Source organism: Lissotriton vulgaris, chromosome 6 (genome assembly GCF_964263255.1).
Source record: "Lissotriton vulgaris chromosome 6, aLisVul1.2, whole genome shotgun sequence".
NCBI classification, from domain to species: domain Eukaryota; kingdom Metazoa; phylum Chordata; class Amphibia; order Caudata; family Salamandridae; genus Lissotriton; species Lissotriton vulgaris.
Window position 1 is genome coordinate 910,232,932 of NC_141694.1, and position 22,986 is coordinate 910,255,917.

A 22,986-nucleotide genomic window follows, 5' to 3' on the forward strand; every position below is an offset into this window, starting at 1 on the left:
TTCTATAGTATGGTCAGTGCCACTGGAATTATGCAGCAGGAGAGCACCAAATTATGCAGCAGGGTTGACTAAATTATGTAGCAAGAAAATGCTAATTATGCTGCATAATGCAGCAATTTTTTTAGTGTTTTACAACATTATTCTGTCATATTTACACATTGTAATACTGTCAGGGAAAAGACTTCCCCTCATAAGTGCCAGTTTAGCAACAGAATATAGAAATACGCAAATCAAAGATGACCAGTTAATGGCGAACCCCTGGGCAATCCCCATGCGATTGCTGAAAACTTTGCGCAATATTATGCAAAACTATATACCCCTCGGGAGAAGGTATACGAGATGCAGATTCATTAGTTCTTGGATGTCATCCCACCCCAATGCTTTGCTAATGTGGCACGCGATAGCCTGGATTGTCAGCTTACGGTGGAGGAATTGGGGGTAGCATTGGCCGGCCTAAACTCTGGTAATGCACCGGGCCCTAACGGGTATCCCTGTGAACTCTATAAACGATACTCTAATAAATTAGGATCCTGTCTTTTAAACACTATAGAAGAGACAAGGGTGCTTAGTTGTCTGCCACCAGATTGGCAAAATAGTGGTCTACCATAAACCTGGTCAACCCCCTGATTGCCATGCCTCATATCGACCTATTTCGCTGCTCAACTTTGAAGCCAAGATATTGGCCAAGGCCTTGGCCAATAGGCTCGTAGCACAAGTTACTTACCTTTGGTAACAATAAATCTGTTAGAAACAGTAGTTCGTGTTAGATTCCATACCTTAAAATATCCCCAGGTGTCAGACTGGATCCGGAATGGTTCGCGTAGCAGTACCCCTGCGCGTTGGTAGGCGTCGTCTGCGGCTACGCGTCCGTCGTCGGCGGCGTGGTGGTGGTCGCCGGGATGACGTCTGAGAACTTAGACGCCGCCTTCGCGCGCGGATGTCAATTCTTGTACATAGCTATCCGCGCCAGAAACGCAGAGCCATGCCAGAGACCGACACTGGTGCCATAAAACTAGGGCCCTCAAAGGGAAATACCTTAACCCTAGATATCGGTCCGCAGAACGGGGAGGATGGGTGGGACGGTAAGGAATCTAACACTAACTACTGTTTCTTACAGTAGTATCGTTACCGAAGGTAAGTAACTTGTGCATCTGAAAGAAACAGGTTAGTGTTAGATTCCTTACCTCTTACCTTAGAATAGATACCCCAGCAATACCAACCCCGGTGGTGGGTCTGCGGACCAAGATCACACCAGAAAATCCTGGAGAACGGAACGGCCGAAAAAGCCATCTCTCCGCACTTGGCTGTCCAGGCAGTAGTGTCTAGCAAACGTGTGCAGCGAGGCCCACGTAGCTGCCTGACAGATGTCCTGCAACGGGACTCCCCGACCCAGGGCAGTAGTAGCCGCCGTGGCCCGAGTGGAATGGGCCCTCAGTTCAACAGGGGGCTCCTTTTTAGCCAAGGAGTAACAGGCCTTGATGCACAACACAACCCACCGAGAGATGGTCCGTTTGTGCACCGCCCATCCCTTCTTCGCGCCCACGTAACCAACAAAGAGCTGGTCATCCACCCGGAACTGGCGTGTGCGATGAAGGTAGAAGGAGAGCGCACGTTTTGGGTCCAGACGGTGGAGCCTCTCTTCCTCTTTCGAGGGACGCAGAGGCGGAAAGAAGGTGGGCAAGGTGATGGACTGCCCAATGTGAAAGGCCGTAACCACCTAGGGCAGGAAAGAAGGACGCTATTCTTAAAACAACCTTGTTTGGATGGACAGAAAGGAAAGGAGGCTTAGAAGATAGAGTCTGGAGCTCACTCACTTTCCTGGCAGAGGTGATTGCAACCAGGAATGCAGTCTTGAGAGTCAGAAGACGAAGAGGGCAATTATGAAGCGGCTTGAAAGAAGCGCACATCAAATAGGTTAGAACAAGGTTCAAGTCCCACTGAGGCATCACGAAAGGATCAGGAGGAAGCATGTGCGTGATGCAATTTAAGAATCTATTTACAAAAGGGGACTTGAAAAGAGAAGGCTGATCAGGAAGTCTCAAGAAGGCAGAAATGGCAGAGAGGTAGCCCTAAAGAGTGCCAAGAGCAGAACCCTGTTGGGCAAGAGAAAGAAGGAAGAGGAGAACCTCTGAAAGGGGGGCAGAGAGAGGATCCACAGCCTTTGCTGTGCAGCATGCCACAAATTAGTTCCACCTGCAGGCGTATACCGAATTTGTGGAGGGACGCCTGGCTGCCAGAATCACATCACAGACTTCAGGAGGCAAGTCAAATGGCCTCAACTGCCGCCGCTCAATCTCCACGCATGGAGGAGGAGACTGGACAGGTTCCGGTGGACAACCGTCCCCTGCTGCTGCGACAGAGGTCCACCTGAAGAGGCAGACCAATCGGGGGATCGACTGACATGGTGAGTAGCTCGGCATACCTGTAGTTTCATGCCCAGTCCGGAGCCACAAGGATGACTTGGGCCCGGTCTCGCCTGATCTTCAGCACTCTGGGAAGAAGTAGTATAGGCGGAAAGGCGTACAACAGACCGCAGCTCCACTGGCGACGAAAAGTGTCGCCAAGCGAGTGCCACCTTGGAAATTCCAAAGCGCAGAACTGATGACATTGCGCGTTCTCTTCGGTGGCGCATAGATCTAACCAAGGCTCTCCCCACTGCTGAAAGAGACCTCGCACCACGTCCGAGTTCAGACGCCATTCGTGATCTATCATGCACCGGCGGCTGAGTTCGTCCTCCCTGGCGTTCAGGGAGCCTGCCAGATGTTGAACCACCAGGGTGACGCCCTGGTGTTCCAGCCATGTCCAGAGGCGCAGAGCCTCCTGACAAAGGGTCCACAACCCCACCCCGCCCACTTTGATGCAGTACCACATGGCGGTGGTTATGTCCTGGAACACCTGCACTACACTTCCCCGGACAGAGGGAAGGAATGCTTTCAGTGCAAGCAGGATCGCCCGCAGCTCCAGAAGGTTGATGTCGAGGCGGGACTCCGCCAGAGGCCTCTGATCTCCCTCTCGCCCATGTGGCCTCCACATCCCAGGAGGGACGCATCTATCACTACTGCGTGCTCCGGTTGGGGAAGGGAGAGAGATCTTCCGCTGACCCAATCACGGTTCTTGAGCCACCACTGCAACTGTTTCGCAGTGCCCTCCGAGATCCGGACGCAGTCGGACAGGTTGCCCTGATGCTGTGCCCACTGCTACTTCAGGTTCTCACTGCAGAGCCCGCATCCGCCACCGGACGTGATGCACCAGAAGGATGCAGGAAGCCATCAGCCCCAGGAGCCGCAGCGTCAACCTGACCGAGACTTGGGATAAAGGTTGAAAGACCGGAATCAGAGCCTGAATATCCCGAACCCGCTGTTGGGGGGGATAAACCAGAAACTGCGCTGAGTCCAGAACCGCTCCGATGAAAAGGAGCCTCTGCGAGGGCCACAGGTGTGACTTCGGCATGTTGATGGAGAACCCCAGCGAGTGCAGGAGGTCGGCCGTAGTCTGGAGGTGGGAGACTACTGTTTGGGGTGAGTACGCCTTCATCAACCAGTCGTCGAGATAGGGGAAGACTGAAACCCCTAATCTGCGCAATTGAGCTGCGACCACCGCCATCACTTTCGTGAACCCCCGTGGGGCACTGGTAAGGCCGAAGGGAAGCATGGTAAACTGAAAGTGCTCGTGGCCTACCGTAAAACGCAAGTAACGCCAGTGGGCAAGCAGGATGGGGATGTGGAAATATGCGTCATGCAAGTCCAACGCTACTATCCAGTCTTCTGGGTCCAGGGCAGCTAGGACCTGAGCCAAAGTCAGCATCTTGAACTTCTCTTTCCGGAGGAAGCCGTTGACGCTCCTTAGATCCAAGATAGGGCGTAGGCCCCCTTTGCCCTTCTTGGGCACCAGAAAGTAGTGGGAATAGCAACCACGTCCTACTTTTGGCCCAGGAACGCAATCGATGGCCCCCTTAGCCAAGAGGGCCGAAACTTCCCCTGCAGAAGCTGCAAGTGATCCCCCGACATGCGGTGGTACTGTGGTGGCATGCCTAGAGGGGTTGTCTCGAAGGGGACGGAGTAGCCCCTTTGGACGATTTGCAGCACCCACCTGTCCGATGGGATGGAGGGCCAGCGGAGGAGGTGATGGCAAACCCGGTCCCCCACTGGCGTCGAATGGGCCTGAAAACTCGGACTAGAAGGATTTCAAGGCAGATGCCTCGGGGGCGGGTGTGGACTGACCTTGCCGGTGTCCCCCGGCACTCCACGCCAGGTACCACGTCCGCGTTGAGGTTGGTTCTGGGGCCTGTTGCTAGCTGGACGTGTGGGGGCGCCCCTTCCTTGGCCACGAAAGGCGGAAGTCTGCTGGCGTTGGCTGAGGCCCAAGGACTTGCCCATGGCTCTGAAGTCCTTGAAACGCTCCAGCGCCCTGTCCGCCTTGTCGCCAAAGAGGCGACGGCCATCAAAGGGCATGTCCATAACAGAGGCTTGGACATCGCCTGAAAAGTTGGCGGACCTCAGCCAGGTATGGCGGTGAACCGCCACCGTCGTTGCAATAGCCCTGCCTAGCGAATCCATGGTATCCAGTCCACACAGAATAGAATATCGTGCTGCATCCCTTCCCTCCTCAAGGGCCTGGGTAAGCTTTGCCTGGACCTCCACAGGGCACTGCAGCAGCACTTCCGCAACCGTATCCCACAAGGAGTGGGAGTAACGGCCCAAAACGCAGGCGGTGTTGCCAGCCCGCAACCCCAAACTCAGTGAGGAGAACAGCTTCTTACCGAACTGGTCGTACCTTTTGGATTCCCGATCAGGAGGGGCGGTCGGGAATGCGGTCTGGGAAGTTGGCGCCTTGATCACCAGGTTCTCAGGGGTGGGGTGAACAGACAGGAAGCTGGGGTCGCCCGGAGTCGGGCAGTGGCGTCAGGCCACGTTACGATCTACAGGGAGGCCTGTAGAGGGCTTAGACCAGGTTCCCAACTGAACGTCAGTGAGGGCTTCGTTGACTGGCAGGAGAGGCTCCGAGGAGCTTGCCTGCGGTCTGAGCACCTCATTGAGGAGTTTAGTCCTAACGGCCGCGACTGGGAGCTCAAGAGCCAAGGCCTTGGCTGCCCTAGTCAACACTACGCTGTAAGCAGCCCCCTCCTCCGTAGCCACAGTAGGAGGGGAGACAAAACCAGTGTCGGGCGAAGTGTCCAGACCACTGGCCTCCCCCAGTTCGTCTGCCCAGTCCTGGCTCAACTGGAACTGCAGTGCCAGAGGGTCCTCAGATCCCACCCAATCCCCCTCATCATCTATCTCCTGAAGGTCAGGAAGAAATGATGAAGCCGGGTCGTCAGTAAAGTGCTCACAGCCAGATCTCGAGGCGCTTACGGGACCGCTCCCGCCTAGCCTTCGACATCAAGGCCCGGCAGTCGGGGCACAACTTGTCATCGTGGTTGGCCCAGAGGCAATAAAGGCTCAGACGGTGGGGGTCGGTAACCGACATCAGTCGGTTAAAATCGTCGCAGGGATTGAACCCGGGGCATCCCTATCGGCACCGGAGTCAAGAATCGACTCGAGAAGATCCAAAATAGATCGAAAAAGTTAGTCAAAAAGTGACTAGGAGTACTGCTCTTCCCGGATCTGCGCTTGCTGGCGTGGAAAAAAGAAGTGACGTCAGCATGCGAGGGCGGCATCTAAGTACTCCGTCGAAATCATCCTGTAGACCACGACGACAGACGCAGAGCCGCAGATGACGCCTACCGACGCGCAGGGGTACTGCTACGCAAAACTTTTCAGATCCAGTCTGACGCCTGGGGATATTCTAAGGTAAGGAATCTAACACTAACCTGTTTCTTTCAGATCCTTATATTACCTCGGTTGTTCATCCAGATCAATCCGGGTTTATGCCCCATCCGACAACAGCATAATATCCGTTGCGCCCAGGTTGTAGTCTATACTATCCAACGACTCGGTCTCTCAGGAGCCCTCTTCCTTGCGGACGTGGATCGGGCATTCGATTCACTCAGCTTGACATATTTGTTTGCCCTACTGGACCGACTGAACTTAGGCCCATGGTTTCTATCCTATTTAAGACTCTTGTATACGAATATTACAGCCTTGGTTCGTGTTGCATGATGTTCTCGATGGGCAGGGAAACCAGACAGGGATGCCCGCTGTCACCGTGCTCTTTGCCCTGGCCATGGAGCCCCTGGCGGCATGGGTACGCATTGATGCGCAGGTGGCAGGCTTTGAGTGGGCACAGGGTGCGTCTGATCGAATTGCCTTATACGCGAACAATGTCCTTCTCTTCCTCACCGATGTTAATAGGACGGCCCTAGATTGCTCCGGATCATTGAGATCTTTGGAGAGACCTCTGGGCTATATATGAACCCTAATAAGTCCACTCTTTGGGTTCTTGGCCCTCAGCCGGCTCTTGGCCACTGGGCCTCTATGATAGAGATGACCACGCTTGGCATGAAATATCTAGGGGTCTTTTTGTCATCTTCTGCTGAAATCTTGTGTGAACGCAAAATCCAATCGATTTGGGTGCGGGATGAATTGAAAACATGGTCCCATATGCCGGGCCTCCCGGCTATTTTCAAGATGGTCTCTCTGCCACGCTTATTATATCAACTACAAAATTATCCTTTTTGTATCCCTCCGTCGTGGTTTCGCCAGGTTAACTCAGTGCTGGGGCTATTCCTGTGGGCTGGGAAGTCCTCTAGGGTGGCTCTATGTATGTGTTTCCAATCTACCTATTGCGGTGGCTTGGCCACGTCCGATATTCTGTACAATTATATGGCCTCCCACCTGCTTGTTCTGACCGAGTGGTGGTATGGGGATCGTACTGACCCGGCCTACTTATTCGAGCGAACACTCATGGGAACCCTCTCCTTACCATACTCTACTCAGCACTGATGCGCTGGGTTCTCCCCTCTGAATCTACTGTGGTGTTTCGGGTTTGGAGGCAAGCCTTGCGTAAAATTGAAGGGTGGAGTAGACTTACCAAGGAAACCCCATTGTGGTCAAATGGATTTCTACCCCAACTGGCTGATCTGGCGGGCTACCGAGACTGGGATGCCATCAGGATCTTCAGTCTTGGAGATCTTTTGCACAACTTTAGCGGGACTTTACTATGTCCAAGATCCAATTCTACAAATATTTGCAGCTCTGCTTTGCTCTTCTCCCTAGTGTTTCTAAACTGGAGTCCCTTCCAGACTTCATTCCTATTGAAGCCAAACTGTTCATGGGGAATCTGTAGGATTATAAAATTTCCCAAATATACCAGTCCTTAGTGACTAATAGTTCTTCCACTTTGGGTAGACTTCGGGGGTCCTGGAAGGAGGATCTAGGCACATTGGAAAGCGAAGACTGGACAGAGGCTCTTTATTCCCCTAGAGAGGCTGCTATCGCTCTGCGGCTCCGCTTAATTCAATTCAACTATTTACACCGGTGTATTATACCGTGTTCGTCTATATAGGGCCGGCCTGATAGCCTCTCCGCTTTGCCTAGGCTGCGGGCCACAAGATGGCACCTTTTTACATACGGTGTGGCAGTGGGGGGTGATTGTGCTATTTTGGCGTGCCTGTCAGAGGTTCCGGGATGGGACCTTCGCTATTCACCTAGGCTTGCACTCTTACATGTTATGAAAGACATTGGAGGCAACATTTACAAATGCCACCAAATGTTTTTAGGTTTTACGCTAGCTAAATGTGACATTGCACGCCATTGGAAGGCGGCTGCCTCACCCCCCTTGGCGGCATGGGAGAATGGCTTAATATGGGTCTGGAGCTTCCGATTTTCAAGGCCAGGGGATGTCCGCATAAACACACAAAGATCTGGAAGCGGTGGCTGATTATAGAGGATTTTCGTTAGAACCCGCTGTAGGAGAGTAGGGTCAGCAATCCTATGATCACCCAGATTTTTTGCTTTTGTTTCACTGGTTTACGACTTTCTCTGGCTGTGGGCCTGCCAATCAGACCCACGGCCTGGCTGTTCTCTTTCTAAATTACGATGTACCCTAGGTGCATTTACCAATTGGTACTGGGCCACCTTACAAGACCCTGTAACTCAGGGCATAGGTGTACCCAGGGCCGCCAGGGGCTGCAGCATGTATTATGCCACCCCTGGCTGGCCTCCTAAATTTGACACAACTGGCTGCATGACAGCTGGGGCGAAGTCGTGTAATCACCCTTTGCTTTAGATATAGTAGCTCTATATCTAACCATACAATGGACACCCGAGTCCCTATCAGTCACTCCTATGGCAGGCCTTGACAATCCTGAAGGCAGAGTGCATGGGCTCGCGTGAACTGTGTTCTGGCCCGAGCCGAGCCGGTTGCAGCTTGCGGAGAAAAGACCCAATGGCTGTTCCATGGTAACGCGTGCCACATCGGTAACTTCGGTGTCGCGTTATCAAGACATGTCGAGTAAGGTGTCATACGAATCGGGATGCTGCCCTCTCCCCAACTCTGGCGACGAGGTTAGCATTCCGCCCTTCTAGAGGGACACGACATGTACGTAACTGTGAACCCCGGTTAAAGTTAACGAAAGCCTCAGCTCCACAAAATGGATGCTGCCACCACAGACACGAGTCTGACCTCCTGCTGCTGGGAGTCCTTCCAGCGAGGAGCGCTTGGACAAAGGGTTTCCTGTCGAGGGCGGTGTTCGCACCGTCCCAGACAGGGTTTGTGTATTCTGGGTAGGTAGGGCTTTTGCGAGAAGGTGACTGCGGAGTGGCACCCCGGTGCTCACTACGCATCTGCCGGTTAGAACCAGTTCCAGGGGCGACAGCCCTGGCCTGGGGAAAGTCCGGCAGGGGAGAGGGGTGTAACTACCCCCCTTCCTGGTCCCACCCTTAGGGCAGGACCTAGTCATGTACCCGCCCCTTTCTTTAGGATAAAGGCCGGAGCGGGGACCCTTCCAAATTAGATCATCTTTGAATCAAGAATACTTTCTACGAAAGGACTTCAAGACTCTTCTCAAGATTTCTCCCTTGTGGCTAAGGAGTAGTCACCCTGCATCAGCGGGCACCATCTAAGAACTCTGCGGTTTGCTGTAAGTCCTTCCTCAAGGAATCCGACGGCCCAGCTCGACGAGAACCGGCTTCCCTGGCACCTCTGACCTCTACCCCCGTCATCAGCTCAGCTGTGACCTGTGGGTGCGACGAGACCTCGAGGGACCGGCCATCATCAGAACCTGCACGCTCTTAACAACCAGCACGACCATCGAGGTAACTCTCTGGTGAGTGCTCTGGGGTCCGAGAAGCCCCGACCCTGAGCCGCTCCAGCTCCGAAGTGCAGTCCCCCAGCATCTCCACGATCTGCGTGGGGCCCTTCTGCTCGCTGCTCAACACGTTGCCTGGTCACTAGCCGCTGGCTTGTGTCCTTCTGTGACGACATCCGAGAATCATCACTGCCGGTCTGGTTGCTCCAGACTGGCCCTTGCTTCCATCTTTTCGAGAAGCACCCCGGACCCTCCTGGTCCACTCAAGACGCCGACAGCGACATCCGTCGTGGGACAGCTCGCACCTCCACCGTGGTCGCCGACAACGCCTCCTGGTCCGTGAGACTGCAGAGCCTAGCGTCGCCCACTCACCTGGTCGAGGTGACGGCCAACTAGGTGCCTACCTGGTACCCTCTGACTACTGGCTAGTAGTACGAACTTGGTCCCCTCTGCTTTCAGGTTTCTTCAATCTCCGATCCAGGCTTGGATCTCTACGAACTATTCAGCACTGGTCGCCGGCCAGCAACTCCTTTTCTTCCGGCTCCTGGCTCGTCAGCGAAGACCCCGACGCCTGTAAGACTTGTGCAGCCGCAGCCCTCATGGCTAGGTAACTCGGCATTTCAGTGCCTGCATAGCCTCCTTACTCTAGGGTCCCGAGTCCCTCGCTTCCGACTTGCCTTAAACCTTTCCGTGTCCTCGGACACTTGTTTTAACTGTGCACTTAAAGTATTTGCTAAAGAGATTTGGTTTGTGCTAAGTACCCTGTCCTCATAAAGAGTACAGGGCTGTTGTGATTCTTAATAAATATACTGTTTATTTTCATAACACTTGTGTGGTGTCCTTTCACTGGGTGTTCAAGGGGTACATGTGTGGTAAACAGCTGGCTTAACGCGCCCTCTCGAGTCTTTAGCCTTAGACTGCTCGTATCCACGCTACTAGGATAGCTGGTCTATAGGTTGACTTACAACCAAACACCATAAGGGTCGTTGGAACGATACATAGCGGTCGCTAGAATAGCGAACGTTGCATATCGGGCCAACTTCTCACATTGGTGAGCAGCGGGTGGGATTTGAGCTTGCTGTTGTTTTACCACACGTATCCTAAGAATATCTTGTTGAAAGATCGCGCAAGTACTGTTAGTACATATAACTAAAGCTTAGAATACTCGGAGTTCTACTGAACCAGCTGTTGTAGCTCCTCAAGGCTTAGCACACCTTGGCTACAACTCTTAGCAAGGGATCAGTAGGAAAACACATAGTGTAGGTAGGTGCATCACTTACACCACACTAGAAACAGTATGTCGGGCCAAGGAGGAAACTCTGAGTCTCCCCTTGTGTCAGTTGACCCTCCACAGGTCATCCCTTCAGGATATACTGTGCTGAGCTTCAAGGAGTTAAGACGACTGTGTCACTCCCGGAAGATTCAGCAGGGGTCTAACCCCACAACGTCCTTTCTGATTGGTCTCTTGGAGACTTATGATGCCAGGAGAGCTGAGAAACTTCGTAGCTCTTCTAATCCAGAAGGAGACATGCCTCCCCTCGAGGGAACCCGAGATGATCCTGACCTCATCCACCTCGTAACTGAGAACGAAGAGGGAGAGGAGGACGAGGATGAGGATCTCTCTGGGGACGAGGCAGATAAGGGACAGGTAGAAGTCGTCAGACTAACACGGTCCAACTTAAGCAGGCACGATAGTGGTACTGGGGAAACCCCGGCGCTGCTGTCGGTTCCGCTTAACCTGGGGAATGGACGAGCCCGATCTCTGTCAAGAGACTCTGGCAGATCCCTTCATACCAACGGCTCTCACAACTCTTCTCAAAGAGGGATGACGTCCCCTCAGAGGAGAGTGTACGAAGCGAAGGAAAGGGCAGCTAATCTAAGGATCGAAAGGGAAGAACTTGCCCTGGCCAAGGAAAAGCTTGCTTTCGCTAGAGAGCAACAGTTAAGTGGGGCAATCCCCACTGGTGGCAGCAATGTACCTAGTAATAGGGAAAAGAGTTTCGATACGAAACACCTTGGGAAGATAGTGCCCCCCTTTAAACAAGGGGACGACATCCACAAATGGATTACTGCTTTGGAGAGGGCCTGCACTGTGCAAGGCGTTCCCCAGAGTCAGTGGGCAGCTATCTTGTGGCTCTCCTTTGAAGGAAAAGGAAGAGACAAGCTCCTCACCACAAGGGTAGAGGACGCTAATAATTATCACGTCTTGAAGAATACACTCGTTGAAGGGTTCGGCCTAACCACTGAGCAGTACAGGGTGCTGTTCAGGGATACCCAGAAAACGCAGGCTCAAGACTGGTCTGATTTTGTCGATTGTGCCACTAAGGCTTTTGAGGGCTGGTTGCTGGGCAGTAAGGTTACTGATTACGCAGGATTGTATAATTTGATGATGAGAGAACAAATTTTAAACAATTGTCAGAACCAGTTGTTGCATCAGCATCTTGTCGACTCGGATCTGACCTCTCCCCAAGAATTGGGAAAGAAGGCAGACAGATGGGTTCGTACGAGAGTTAAACAGAACCAGGGCCAGAATCAAGGTGGTCAGAAGAAAGCAGACCAGAAGGGTAAAGATTCTAAAGGGGAACAAAATGACCAGAAGTCTTCGACAGGTCCCCAGCAACCCAAAGAGGGTGGGGGTCAGGCTCCCCAAAAGAAGAAAGAAGGCCAATCCAAAAGATGGTGCCAGTACTGTAAAAGTAAATCTCACTGGTTTAGTGAGTGCACCAAGAAAGGAGGAGGGCAGACTCCTGCCACTGCAGCCCCTAAGGCACCTGTGCCCCCTAGTACAGTCAGCAGTGGTAGTGCGCCTCCCAAGGGTTTAGTAGGGTTAACCCTGGGTTCTGAGGGGCGTGACAACTTAGTTGGCACACTCACTCAGGCTGTCCTTGTCAGTACAGGGGACGCGGACGTGTCCCCTGACATAAGTCCCAATACGCTGGGCAAATACCGACAGACGCCTTTCATAAATGGAAAGCTGGCTCAGGCCTATAGGGACACTTGTGCCAGCGTCACCATGGTGACGCCTAACTTTGTGGACCCTGGACAGATCATGCCAGGTACAGAATTCCTGGTGACCAATGCAAGCAATGTCACTACCAATCACAGTATGGCAATTGTAGCTTTCTCCTGGGGAGGGGTAACTGGCCAAAAGAAGGTTGTAGTTAGTCCAGACCTCCCAGTGGATTGTTTGTTGGGCAATGATTTGGAGTCGTCACAATGGTCAGAAGTGGAGCACCGGACTCACATGGAAATGTTAGGTTTGCCAGCACATGTGTTCGCTGTGACTAGGTCACAGGTCAGGAAATGCCCCACTGAACAGGTGCTGGATCCTGGAACAACGGACCAGACACCTCCCAAGAAAAAGAGCAGTAGGGTTAAGGCTGCGCCTTCCCCCTTGCCCCAGGTCGAGGATCAAGTCTCAGAGGAGGCTGACCTACAGGAATTGAGGGAAACTGAGCCTAGGGAGTTCGAACTTGATCAAGTTGAATTCTTGGGCTCAGGGGGACCCTCAAGGGAAGACCTGGGGAAGGACCAGTTAGACTGCCCTTCTCTTGAACCCCTCAGACAGCAGGCTGCTGCTGAGGCTGCTGGGAACGCCACAGGTACCCACAAGGTATACTGGGAAGATGGACTCCTGTACACTGAGTCAAGAGACCCCAAGCCTGGCATGACCAGGAGGCTGGTCGTCCCCTTGTCTCAGCGTGGTTTCCTACTTACCTTGGCCCACGAGATTCCCTTAGCAGGTCACTTAGGCCAGACGAAAACGTGGGACAGGCTTGTCTCGCACTTTCACTGGCCTCACATGAATGAGGATACCAAGGAGTTTTGCCGCTCCTGTGTCACTTGCCAAGCCAGTGGTAAGTCAGGTGGCACGACAAAGGCCCCCCTTATACCAATGCCTGTGGTGGGGGTGCCCTTTGAACGGGTGGGGATCGACATCGTCGGTCCCATGGAACCACCAACAGCATCAGGGCACAAGTTTATACTGGTGGTAGTGGATCATGCCACCAGGTACCCTGAAGCTATTCCCCTTAGGACCACTACAGCACCTGTTGTGGCAAGAGCCCTGGTTGGAGTATTCTCCAGAGTGGGCTTCCCTAAGGAGGTCGTCTCCGACAGAGGTGCAAACTTTATGTCGAGCTACTTAACTGCTATGTGGAAGGAATGTGGTGTCAACTACAAGTTCACTACACCCTATCATCCACAATGCAATGGGCTTGTTGAGAGATTCAACCGGACCCTAAAAGGGATGATTCATGGACTACCGGAAAAGCTTCGGCGTAGATGGGACGTCCTGATCCCCTGCCTCTTGTTCGCCTACAGAGAAGTCCCACAGAAGGGGGTTGGCTACAGCCCTTTTGAACTTTTGTACGGGCATCCTGTAAGGGGACCCCTGTGTTTGGTGAAGGAAGGATGGGAGAGACCTCTCAAAAAGCCGGCAACCAACATAGTGGACTATGTGCTCGGCCTCCGCTCGCGGATGGCTGAATACATGGAGAAGGCATCCGAAAACCTTAAGGCCAGCCAAGAACTCCAAAAAGCTTGGCATGACCAAAAGGCTGTCTTGACTGTTTACTAGCCCGGACAGAAGGTGTGGGTGTTGGAGCCAGTGGCCCCAGCAGCACTCAAGGACAAATGGTCCGGGCCCCACACCATCCTGGAGAAGAAGGGAGAGGTCACCTACTTGGTCGACCTGGGAACTCCCCGGAGCCCCCACAGGGTGCTTCATGTCAACAGGCTAAAAGCATATGTCGACAGGAAGGACATGAGTTTGCTCATGGCCCTAGATGAGGGACAGGAAGAGGAGAGTGACCCTCTCCCCGACCTGCTCACTCAGAATCCTGACGATGGCTCGGTAGATGGTGTTGTCTTTTGTGGCAGCCTCTCCGAACATCAACAGAGCGACTGTAAACAGGTTCTTCAGTCGTTCCGACATCTGTTTTCTCTGACACCCAGTCAGACCGAGTGGTGCACCCATGAGGTCGACACTGGTGACAGCTTGCCCGTAAAGAGTAAAATCTACAGGCAGCCTGATCACGTTAGAGACTGCATCAAAAGTGAAGTGCAGAAAATGTTGGAGCTGGGAGTCATTGAACCCTCGGATAGCCCTTGGGCTAGTCCCGTAGTTCTAGTGCCGAAACCTCACACCCAGGGTGGTAAGAGAGAGATGAGGTTCTGCGTAGACTACAGGGGTCTCAATGCAGTCACTAAGACTGACGCCCACCCAATACCAAGGGCAGACGAGCTTAATGATAGGCTGGCTTCGGCCAACTACTTAAGTACGTTTGACCTGACAGCTGGGTATTGGCAAAATCAGGTTAGCTGAGGACGCCAAGCCTAAAACGGCATTTTCAACCCCTGGTGGACATTATCAGTTCGTGGTGATGCCCTTTGGTCTGAAAAATGCACCTGCCACCTTCCAACGGTTGGTGAATCACGTCCTTACTGGGCTGGATGACTTCTGTGCGGCGTATCTTGACGATATTGCTGTCTTTAGCTCCACCTGGGAGGATCACCTGGTCCACCTGCGGAAGACATTGGAGGCGCTGCAAGCAGCAGGCCTCACTATCAAGGCCACCAAGTGCCAGATAGGGCAGACACAGGTTGTATACCTGGGCCACCTTGTAGGTGGAGGTCAGGTTCAGCCACTGGAGAGCAAGATACAGTCAATCAGGGACTGGGCTCCTCCAACCACCCAGACTCAGGTTCGAGCTTTCTTGGGCCTGACTGGTTACTATAGGAAGTTTGTCAGGAACTATGGTTCCATCGTGACACCATTAAATGAACTGACAAGTAAGAAAATGCCAAAAAAGGTTCAGTGGACAGCGAGCTGTCAAAAAGCATTCGATGACCTAAAGCAGGCCATGTGCACGGCGCCTATCCTCAAGAGTCCGGACTACTCCAAACCATTCATTGTCCAAACAGATGCTTCTGAGTTGGGTGTGGGAGCTGTTCTTTCTCAACTGAATTTTGATGGTCAAGACCAGCCCATTGCTTTCATAAGCAGAAGGCTGACCCCTAGAGAGAAGAATTGGTCAGCTATCGAGAGGGAGGCCTTTGCTGTGGTTTGGGCCCTGAAGAAGCTGAGGCCATACTTGTTTGGCACTCACTTCAAGATTCAGACCGACCATAAGCCCCTCTTGTGGCTAAATCAGATGAAGGGTGAAAACCCCAAACTGCTTAGGTGGTCCATTTCCCTACAGGGGATGGACTTCACAGTGGAACATAGACCTGGTACTGATCATGGCAATGCCGATGGGCTCTCCAGATATTTCCACTTAGAACAAGAAGACTCACCTGGTCAAGGTTAGCTAGTTGTTCCGACGTTTGGGGGGGGGTCATGTAGGAGAGTAGGGTCTGCAATCCTATGATCACCCAGATTTTTTGCTTTTGTTTCACTGGTTTACGACTTTCTCTGGCTGTGGGCCTGCCAATCAGACCCACGGCCTGGCTGTTCTCTTTCTAAATTACGATGTACCCTAGGTGCATTTACCAATTGGTACTGGGCCACCTTACAAGACCCTGTAACTCAGGGCATAGGTGTACCCAGGGCCGCCAGGGGCTGCAGCATGTATTATGCCACCCCTGGCTGGCCTCCTAAATTTGACACAACTGGCTGCATGACAGCTGGGGCGAAGTCGTGTAATCACCCTTTGCTTTAGATATAGTAGCTCTATATCTAACCATACAATGGACACCCGAGTCCCTATCAGTCACTCCTATGGCAGGCCTTGACAATCCTGAAGGCAGAGTGCATGGGCTCGCGTGAACTGTGTTCTGGCCCGAGCCGAGCCGGTTGCAGCTTGCGGAGAAAAGACCCAATGGCTGTTCCATGGTAACGCGTGCCACATCGGTAACTTCGGTGTCGCGTTATCAAGACATGTCGAGTAAGGTGTCATACGAATCGGGATGCTGCCCTCTCCCCAACTCTGGCGACGAGGTTAGCATTCCGCCCTTCTAGAGGGACACGACATGTACGTAACTGTGAACCCCGGTTAAAGTTAACGAAAGCCTCAGCTCCACAAAATGGATGCTGCCACCACAGACACGAGTCTGACCTCCTGCTGCTGGGAGTCCTTCCAGCGAGGAGCGCTTGGACAAAGGGTTTCCTGTCGAGGGCGGTGTTCGCACCGTCCCAGACAGGGTTTGTGTATTCTGGGTAGGTAGGGCTTTTGCGAGAAGGTGACTGCGGAGTGGCACCCCGGTGCTCACTACGCATCTGCCGGTTAGAACCAGTTCCAGGGGCGACAGCCCTGGCCTGGGGAAAGTCCGGCAGGGGAGAGGGGTGTAACTACCCCCCTTCCTGGTCCCACCCTTAGGGCAGGACCTAGTCATGTACCCGCCCCTTTCTTTAGGATAAAGGCCGGAGCGGGGACCCTTCCAAATTAGATCATCTTTGAATCAAGAATACTTTCTACGAAAGGACTTCAAGACTCTTCTCAAGATTTCTCCCTTGTGGCTAAGGAGTAGTCACCCTGCATCAGCGGGCACCATCTAAGAACTCTGCGGTTTGCTGTAAGTCCTTCCTCAAGGAATCCGACGGCCCAGCTCGACGAGAACCGGCTTCCCTGGCACCTCTGACCTCTACCCCCGTCATCAGCTCAGCTGTGACCTGTGGGTGCGACGAGACCTCGAGGGACCGGCCATCATCAGAACCTGCACGCTCTTAACAACCAGCACGACCATCGAGGTAACTCTCTGGTGAGTGCTCTGGGGTCCGAGAAGCCCCGACCCTGAGCCGCTCCAGCTCCGAAGTGCAGTCCCCCAGCATCTCCACGATCTGCGTGGGGCCCTTCTGCTCGCTGCTCAACACGTTGCCTGGTCACTAGCCGCTGGCTTGTGTCCTTCTGTGACGACATCCGAGAATCATCACTGCCGGTCTGGTTGCTCCAGACTGGCCCTTGCTTCCATCTTTTCGAGAAGCACCCCGGACCCTCCTGGTCCACTCAAGACGCCGACAGCGACATCCGTCGTGGGACAGCTCGCACCTCCACCGTGGTCGCCGACAACGCCTCCTGGTCCGTGAGACTGCAGAGCCTAGCGTCGCCCACTCACCTGGTCGAGGTGACGGCCAACTAGGTGCCTACCTGGTACCCTCTGACTACTGGCTAGTAGTACGAACTTGGTCCCCTCTGCTTTCAGGTTTCTTCAATCTCCGATCCAGGCTTGGATCTCTACGAACTATTCAGCACTGGTCGCCGGCCAGCAACTCCTTTTCTTCCGGCTCCTGGCTCGTCAGCGAAGACCCCGACGCCTGTAAGACTTGTGCAGCCGCAGCCCTCGTGGCTAGGTAACTCGGCATTTCAGTGCCTGCATAGCCTCCTTACTCTAGGGTCCCGAGTCCCTCGCTTCCGACTTGCCTTAAACCTTTCCGTGTCCTCGGACACTTGTTTTAACTGTGCACTTAAAGTATTTGCTAAAGAGATTTGGTTTATGCTAAGTACCCTGTCCTCATAAAGAGTACAGGGCTGTTGTGATTCTTAATAAATATACTGTTTATTTTCATAACACTTGTGTGGTGTCCTTTCACTGGGTGTTCAAGGGGTACATGTGTGGTAAACAGCTGGCTTAACGCGCCCTCTCGAGTCTTTAGCCTTAGACTGCTCGTATCCACGCTACTAGGATAGCTGGTCTATAGGTTGACTTACAACCAAACACCATAAGGGTCGTTGGAACGATACATAGCGGTCGCTAGAATAGCGAACGTTGCATATCGGGCCAACTTCTCGCACCCGCCTGACTTGGTATGGATGTGCACTGAAGATGGTATGTTACAGTGTAGTTCGGGCGTGGCTCGGCTTGGCCGGGGCCTTCCTCTGTATTTCCTTGTGATTTCGTTTCTCACTGTGAGGGATGAGCTGCAATTGCTGGGGGAGGGTATATTGACAGTGCATTGGGGGGTGGGGGTTTATTACATGTTGCCTTATAATTTGTAAAGCATAAACATCAATGGTTTCAGGGCTCTGCAGAATATTTGTGGCTTGGCACAATAAAACTTGCTTATAAAAAAAAAAAAGATGACCAGTTAACCTTTGAAAATGGCCTTCCACTGAAGACAAACATCACCACGGTTTTAGTAACTTTTGATCCATTTGAGATAGATTTTTTTTTTTTAAATCTGCAGATTATGCAGCAGATGATGGATTATGTGGCAAATGCAGCAAACATATACTATACAACAAAACCTGCAGCCCCATATTCAGAGTAGGAAGTAGGTTTGATGCAGAGCCGACGGTGGTATATGAGGGTAAGGGGTCAAAGAAATGCCATTGGACCAGGGCAGATGGCACTGCTAAGCCATGTCTGCTGATGGAATTCTAGCAAGATCCAGTTATTTGAAAGATACACCAAGAAGTGGGGAGCACTATTGCAATATACATCTGAGGAGAATCAACATTGCTTCTTACTCAATTTGTGTGATTGTGATGCTTCTCTCTAGATGACTTAGACGAAGGGGATGAGGGTGGATGGGGAGTGTATGAGAGTAGGATCTGCTTCGTATAGTTACCCCCACTTTTTGCTGATGTATCACTGTTTAGACTTATACTGACTGGGATCCTGCTATCCAGGACCCCAGTCAAGCTGCTTTCTCCTCTAAATTGATTAAATGTACTTTAGGTACACTCCAGATTGGATACTGGGGAACCCTTATCAGTCCCTAATATATGTCCCTAGTATATGGTACACCATGTACCCAGAGCATAGGTACCCCTTAGGCCTCCCAGGGGCTGCAGCATGTATTATGCCACTCCTGAGAGACCATTCAAACTGACACCATATGTCTGCTACTGCAGCCTATGTACGGTGGTGCATACACCTCTTACTTAGATATAGGTTACCTACATCTATTCTAAATCACTGCACATATAAACCTATCAGTCACCCCTTAAGGCAGGCCTTATCAATCCTGAAGGCAGGGTATTGGGTTTTGTGTGAGAGGGTGCCCCTGCATGAGCAGGGCCCCTCTGCAGCCTTCAGAGTCTATTCCCTGGGGTTGTCTGTGATGTAGCCAAACCATATATACTTATTGCATTATAACCTCGCGGTAAATGCTAACTTTAAAACGGCTGCTTAGAAACATACTGTGTTTGGTGTCAAACACCTTGGAATCATAGCTCCACAACAGTAACTGGTGTGGGAGGTATGATTCCTCCCTTGTAGAACCACTACTGTGGGTCACCAGTCTACCTGGTAACAGCTTTCGACCTGGGCATCAGAAAAATGGATGCTGCCAGCCACAGACACGCGTCTGCCCTCCTGCTGCTGAGCCCGAGTAGGGGGAAGGCTTGACAAAAGGTTTCCTGTCACAGGGCGGTGTGACCAGCTCCCAGACAGGATTTAGTGTATTGGGGCTGGGTGGGTGCACTCGGAGAGTGCCAGAAAGTCCGCACTGGGGGCACATTTGGTGTCCCTGTGCATAGTCCAGCTCAAACCGGTTGCAGGAGCCATTTTCTCCTGCTCTGGCGCAAAACTGGATAAAGGACATGGGTGTAACCACCCCTCTGTCCTGACCCTCCCACAGGTGGGTCCCCAGAGTTTGTCCAACCCCTTCCTTGGGTATAAAGTAGGAACCCTGACTACAGGACTTTAGATTTTACCTGGACTAAACTCTGCAAGCAGAAACCAAGTACTCTGACGATCTACACTACGCTGGATGACAGAAGAATCTCCCTTGGAGTAAAGGAGTTACTCCCCTGCTGAAGCAAGCACCTTAATGCTTCTGACCGGTTTGCAACCCCCGAGCTCCTGAGGACTCTGAAGATTTCAACAAAACAGGAGGTGGGTTCCTGAGCGTCTCGGAGGTCGATTTGGTCTCTCAGCAATTCTGAGACCAGTATCCTTCGTAGGGACTGTGCAACCCGAACCCCTGTGCACCGTGTACTTTTGCAACAGCATATGCTTGTTGGCGATCCCTGCGGCTGTGCTTTGGGCTACGTGTAGTCATGACCCCGAGCAGTATTTCCACCGAAGATTTCCAGCCTCCACTCCAAGAGTGCTCCGCTGGCCTGTACTTCGTAATTCAGGTCGAGGTCCCTTTGCGATCCCTGGTCCGTTGGGCTGTGGGTCCCTGTGAAGGTAACTTTGATTTCTCTCGGCCTTCCCTGGTTGCTCCATATGTGCCCTGACTCTCCATAGCTTGGAGAGTCTCCAGGACCTTGCTGGTCCTCACCGTGGCTTGCTTCCTCTGCCATTGTGGGTTGTATTTGCCAAGGTTTGTTGGTGTTCAATCCGGACACTGACCCCACAGCACTCGACATCCTTCGTGGGACAGCTCACCTCCGGACTTTGGTCATCGACAATGTCTCCTGGCCCCCGTGGCTGCAGAGTCAAGCCTCGAGTCTTCTCACCTGAAGCACCAGACATCGATGGGCATTTGTCTACCGAGCCCCTAGTCACCCTGAAGTGACCCAGACACTGTCCCCTCTGCTTTCAGGCTCTTCTTACCTCGGATCTAGGCTTGGATTCCACCGGACACTTTTCATCTTCCAGACAGCAGCACTTCTTTTTGTCACGCCACTGAAAATGACGAAGGTTTCTGACACCACTTCACCCCTATGCACCCGGCTCCCCTGGGATAGGTAACACGGATACTTCGGTACTCACAAGGGTGCTGGCCTTAGAATCTTCTATGTTCCAAAGGGATGGCTTGAAGTCCTCTCCGAAGTGTCCTTAAACTGTAATTTTCCAACCACGACTTTCCCATAGAGTTGTACAGAACTCGCGTCTGTGTTCACACACTGCACCCGTACTCCATGGGCTCCCTGTGTCACTCCTTTTGGTGGTTCCTTGGGGTCCCAGCGATTCTACGTGCTCTAGGCACGGTGTCTAGTGAAGTCATTGTTGTTATACCTTTTTTTAGTATATGGTTTGGCCTCCCGCTGGAGCCTGCTGTGTATTGTGCGATTTACTGTTGTTCTATTGATGAAGTATTACGTGCCTTGTGCTCCAATCTCGCATAGTGGTTAGCAGAGCATGTTTAGTAATAAATACATATATTTTATATAGCTCTTGTGTGGTTCTCCTTTCATTTGGTTATTCAGGAGGTTTTGATCTGGTAAAAGAAGCTGCTTTACATTCCTTCGAGACTTAGCCTGAAGGTGGCTCTCCACAGCTACCACTAGGATAGCTTTCTATAAAGGTTGTCTTTAACCTAATCATCAATAAGGAATGTTTGGACTGATACAAGGTGCCCACTTTAATTAGTGGACAGCATATACCAGGCCAACTTCTCACAGGGAGTACTTGAATCTCACCAGGGATTGGTAACGAGTTTACCGGTCCTCTCAGGCCCATGCCATAAACTGCTTGGCGTCCCATATTTTGATCAACTTGATATGTATGCTATTGCAGGAGTCACACAACTGTGTGCACATGCCGATCTCAGAAAACACAAGAAAATATTATAGCGATCTAGTTTGAAATCTGACCATTACAATCCCTAAAGAGTTTGAACCCTGAATGTTTGGAGGAGACATCCCTATGCACGGCACTAAGATTTTCGACGAAAATCATGTGGCAAAACTCCCCCACAAAAAAGACAGCAAGTTCCAGATCTGGTGCGGAGGAAAAAAGGGAACTAAGTCACAACACCATGGTGGGCACTGAATAGCATAGTGATGTCACATGGCTTCATTTCTGTGGCTAACAAGGAGCCAGCACTCCCTACAATTTTGGTAGAACTAATGAAAGTTTGTGTCCAGTTTGAAGCCTGTGATATTCAAAAGGTGACGAATCTGCAGGAAGATGTTTAACTAAGAATTATTGTTTTCCTGCATCCCTTCTTTCTTTTCAGCATTGAGACGCATCTAATTCTAAAATAATGCTACAATATTTTTGTTTAAAAAAAATTATAATATTCTGCCCTAATGTCTTTGTGGCACAAATAAAATCTGATTGAGCAACACTAAACAGGAAAACATAGCAAAATTGCTAAGTATCTCTAAACCATAAAGTATAATATGAGAAAAATTCATATTTACTGAAATGCAGCAAGGTACTAAAACACATCTATGTCTATTCATATATGTAGTTGGAATGCTACATTCTTATTCCGATTTCCCATCATTTGAATACATTAGATAAAGGTTTGCAGTGATCAAAGTGTTCTGAGGCCAGAGGTCAATGCATTTAAAACTGTTAAATTCTACTGAACTTCACAGACTACCACTCAATTTCGGGGCAAAAAGCTTAATGAAATCTATGTTTTGTCTAAAAACATTACGCTTTTACTCCACTGGACACCAAGGCGTACAACTAAGCCTCCACAGTAACATTATAATCTAACTGAACCAATCCTTATTTCAAGCCAGGTTTTTGGTTGCAAACAAATGACAGCTAATGGGCCATGACAAACGGAACTAACTACAACCACTAGATGGCAGAATAACGTACAGCATGTGAAGATAATCTTGGATCACAATCCAATACTATTTTCTAGAACTTCCCAAAATAAAATCGAGAACTAAAAGCAGAACATGTTTAACTCAAAGAGCTACTCAAACTCATTTAGCATTGCTTTTGTCAATATATTTGGCAATAAAACGGCAGTCACATTCATCATCATAAGTACATAAAGCTTCTTACATGGTGTTTCATAACAAATATTTTACATTAAAAAGGTTTACCTGAGTGCATTCTTTCTATAATTATAGACTGGTGAGGTGGCGGCTGAAGAAAATGCGATGCTTGAGAGATTGCAAAGGCAAGGCCTGATCCCAGAGGATTCTGGCGAACGAAAAAACACAAACATTAGACTTAAGTGAAACAACGTTTCCATTAGTTTTAAATCCACAATTGTA

At 51.3% G+C, this 22,986-nt stretch overlaps 1 protein-coding gene across 6 annotated transcripts in view; it reads right to left on the reverse strand.

Moving 5' to 3' along the window:
- The window catches only part of BIRC6 (baculoviral IAP repeat containing 6), a 2,386,688-nt gene that overhangs the window by 1,684,636 nt on the left and 679,066 nt on the right, over nt 1-22,986 (reverse strand). For all 6 annotated transcript variants that reach the window (XM_086926902.1, XM_086926900.1, XM_086926901.1 and 3 more), the window contains one exon: nt 22,813-22,912. In XM_086926902.1, coding sequence (XP_086783028.1) covers nt 22,813-22,912 — 100 coding nt within the window. The remainder of the gene's footprint in view (nt 1-22,812; nt 22,913-22,986) is intronic.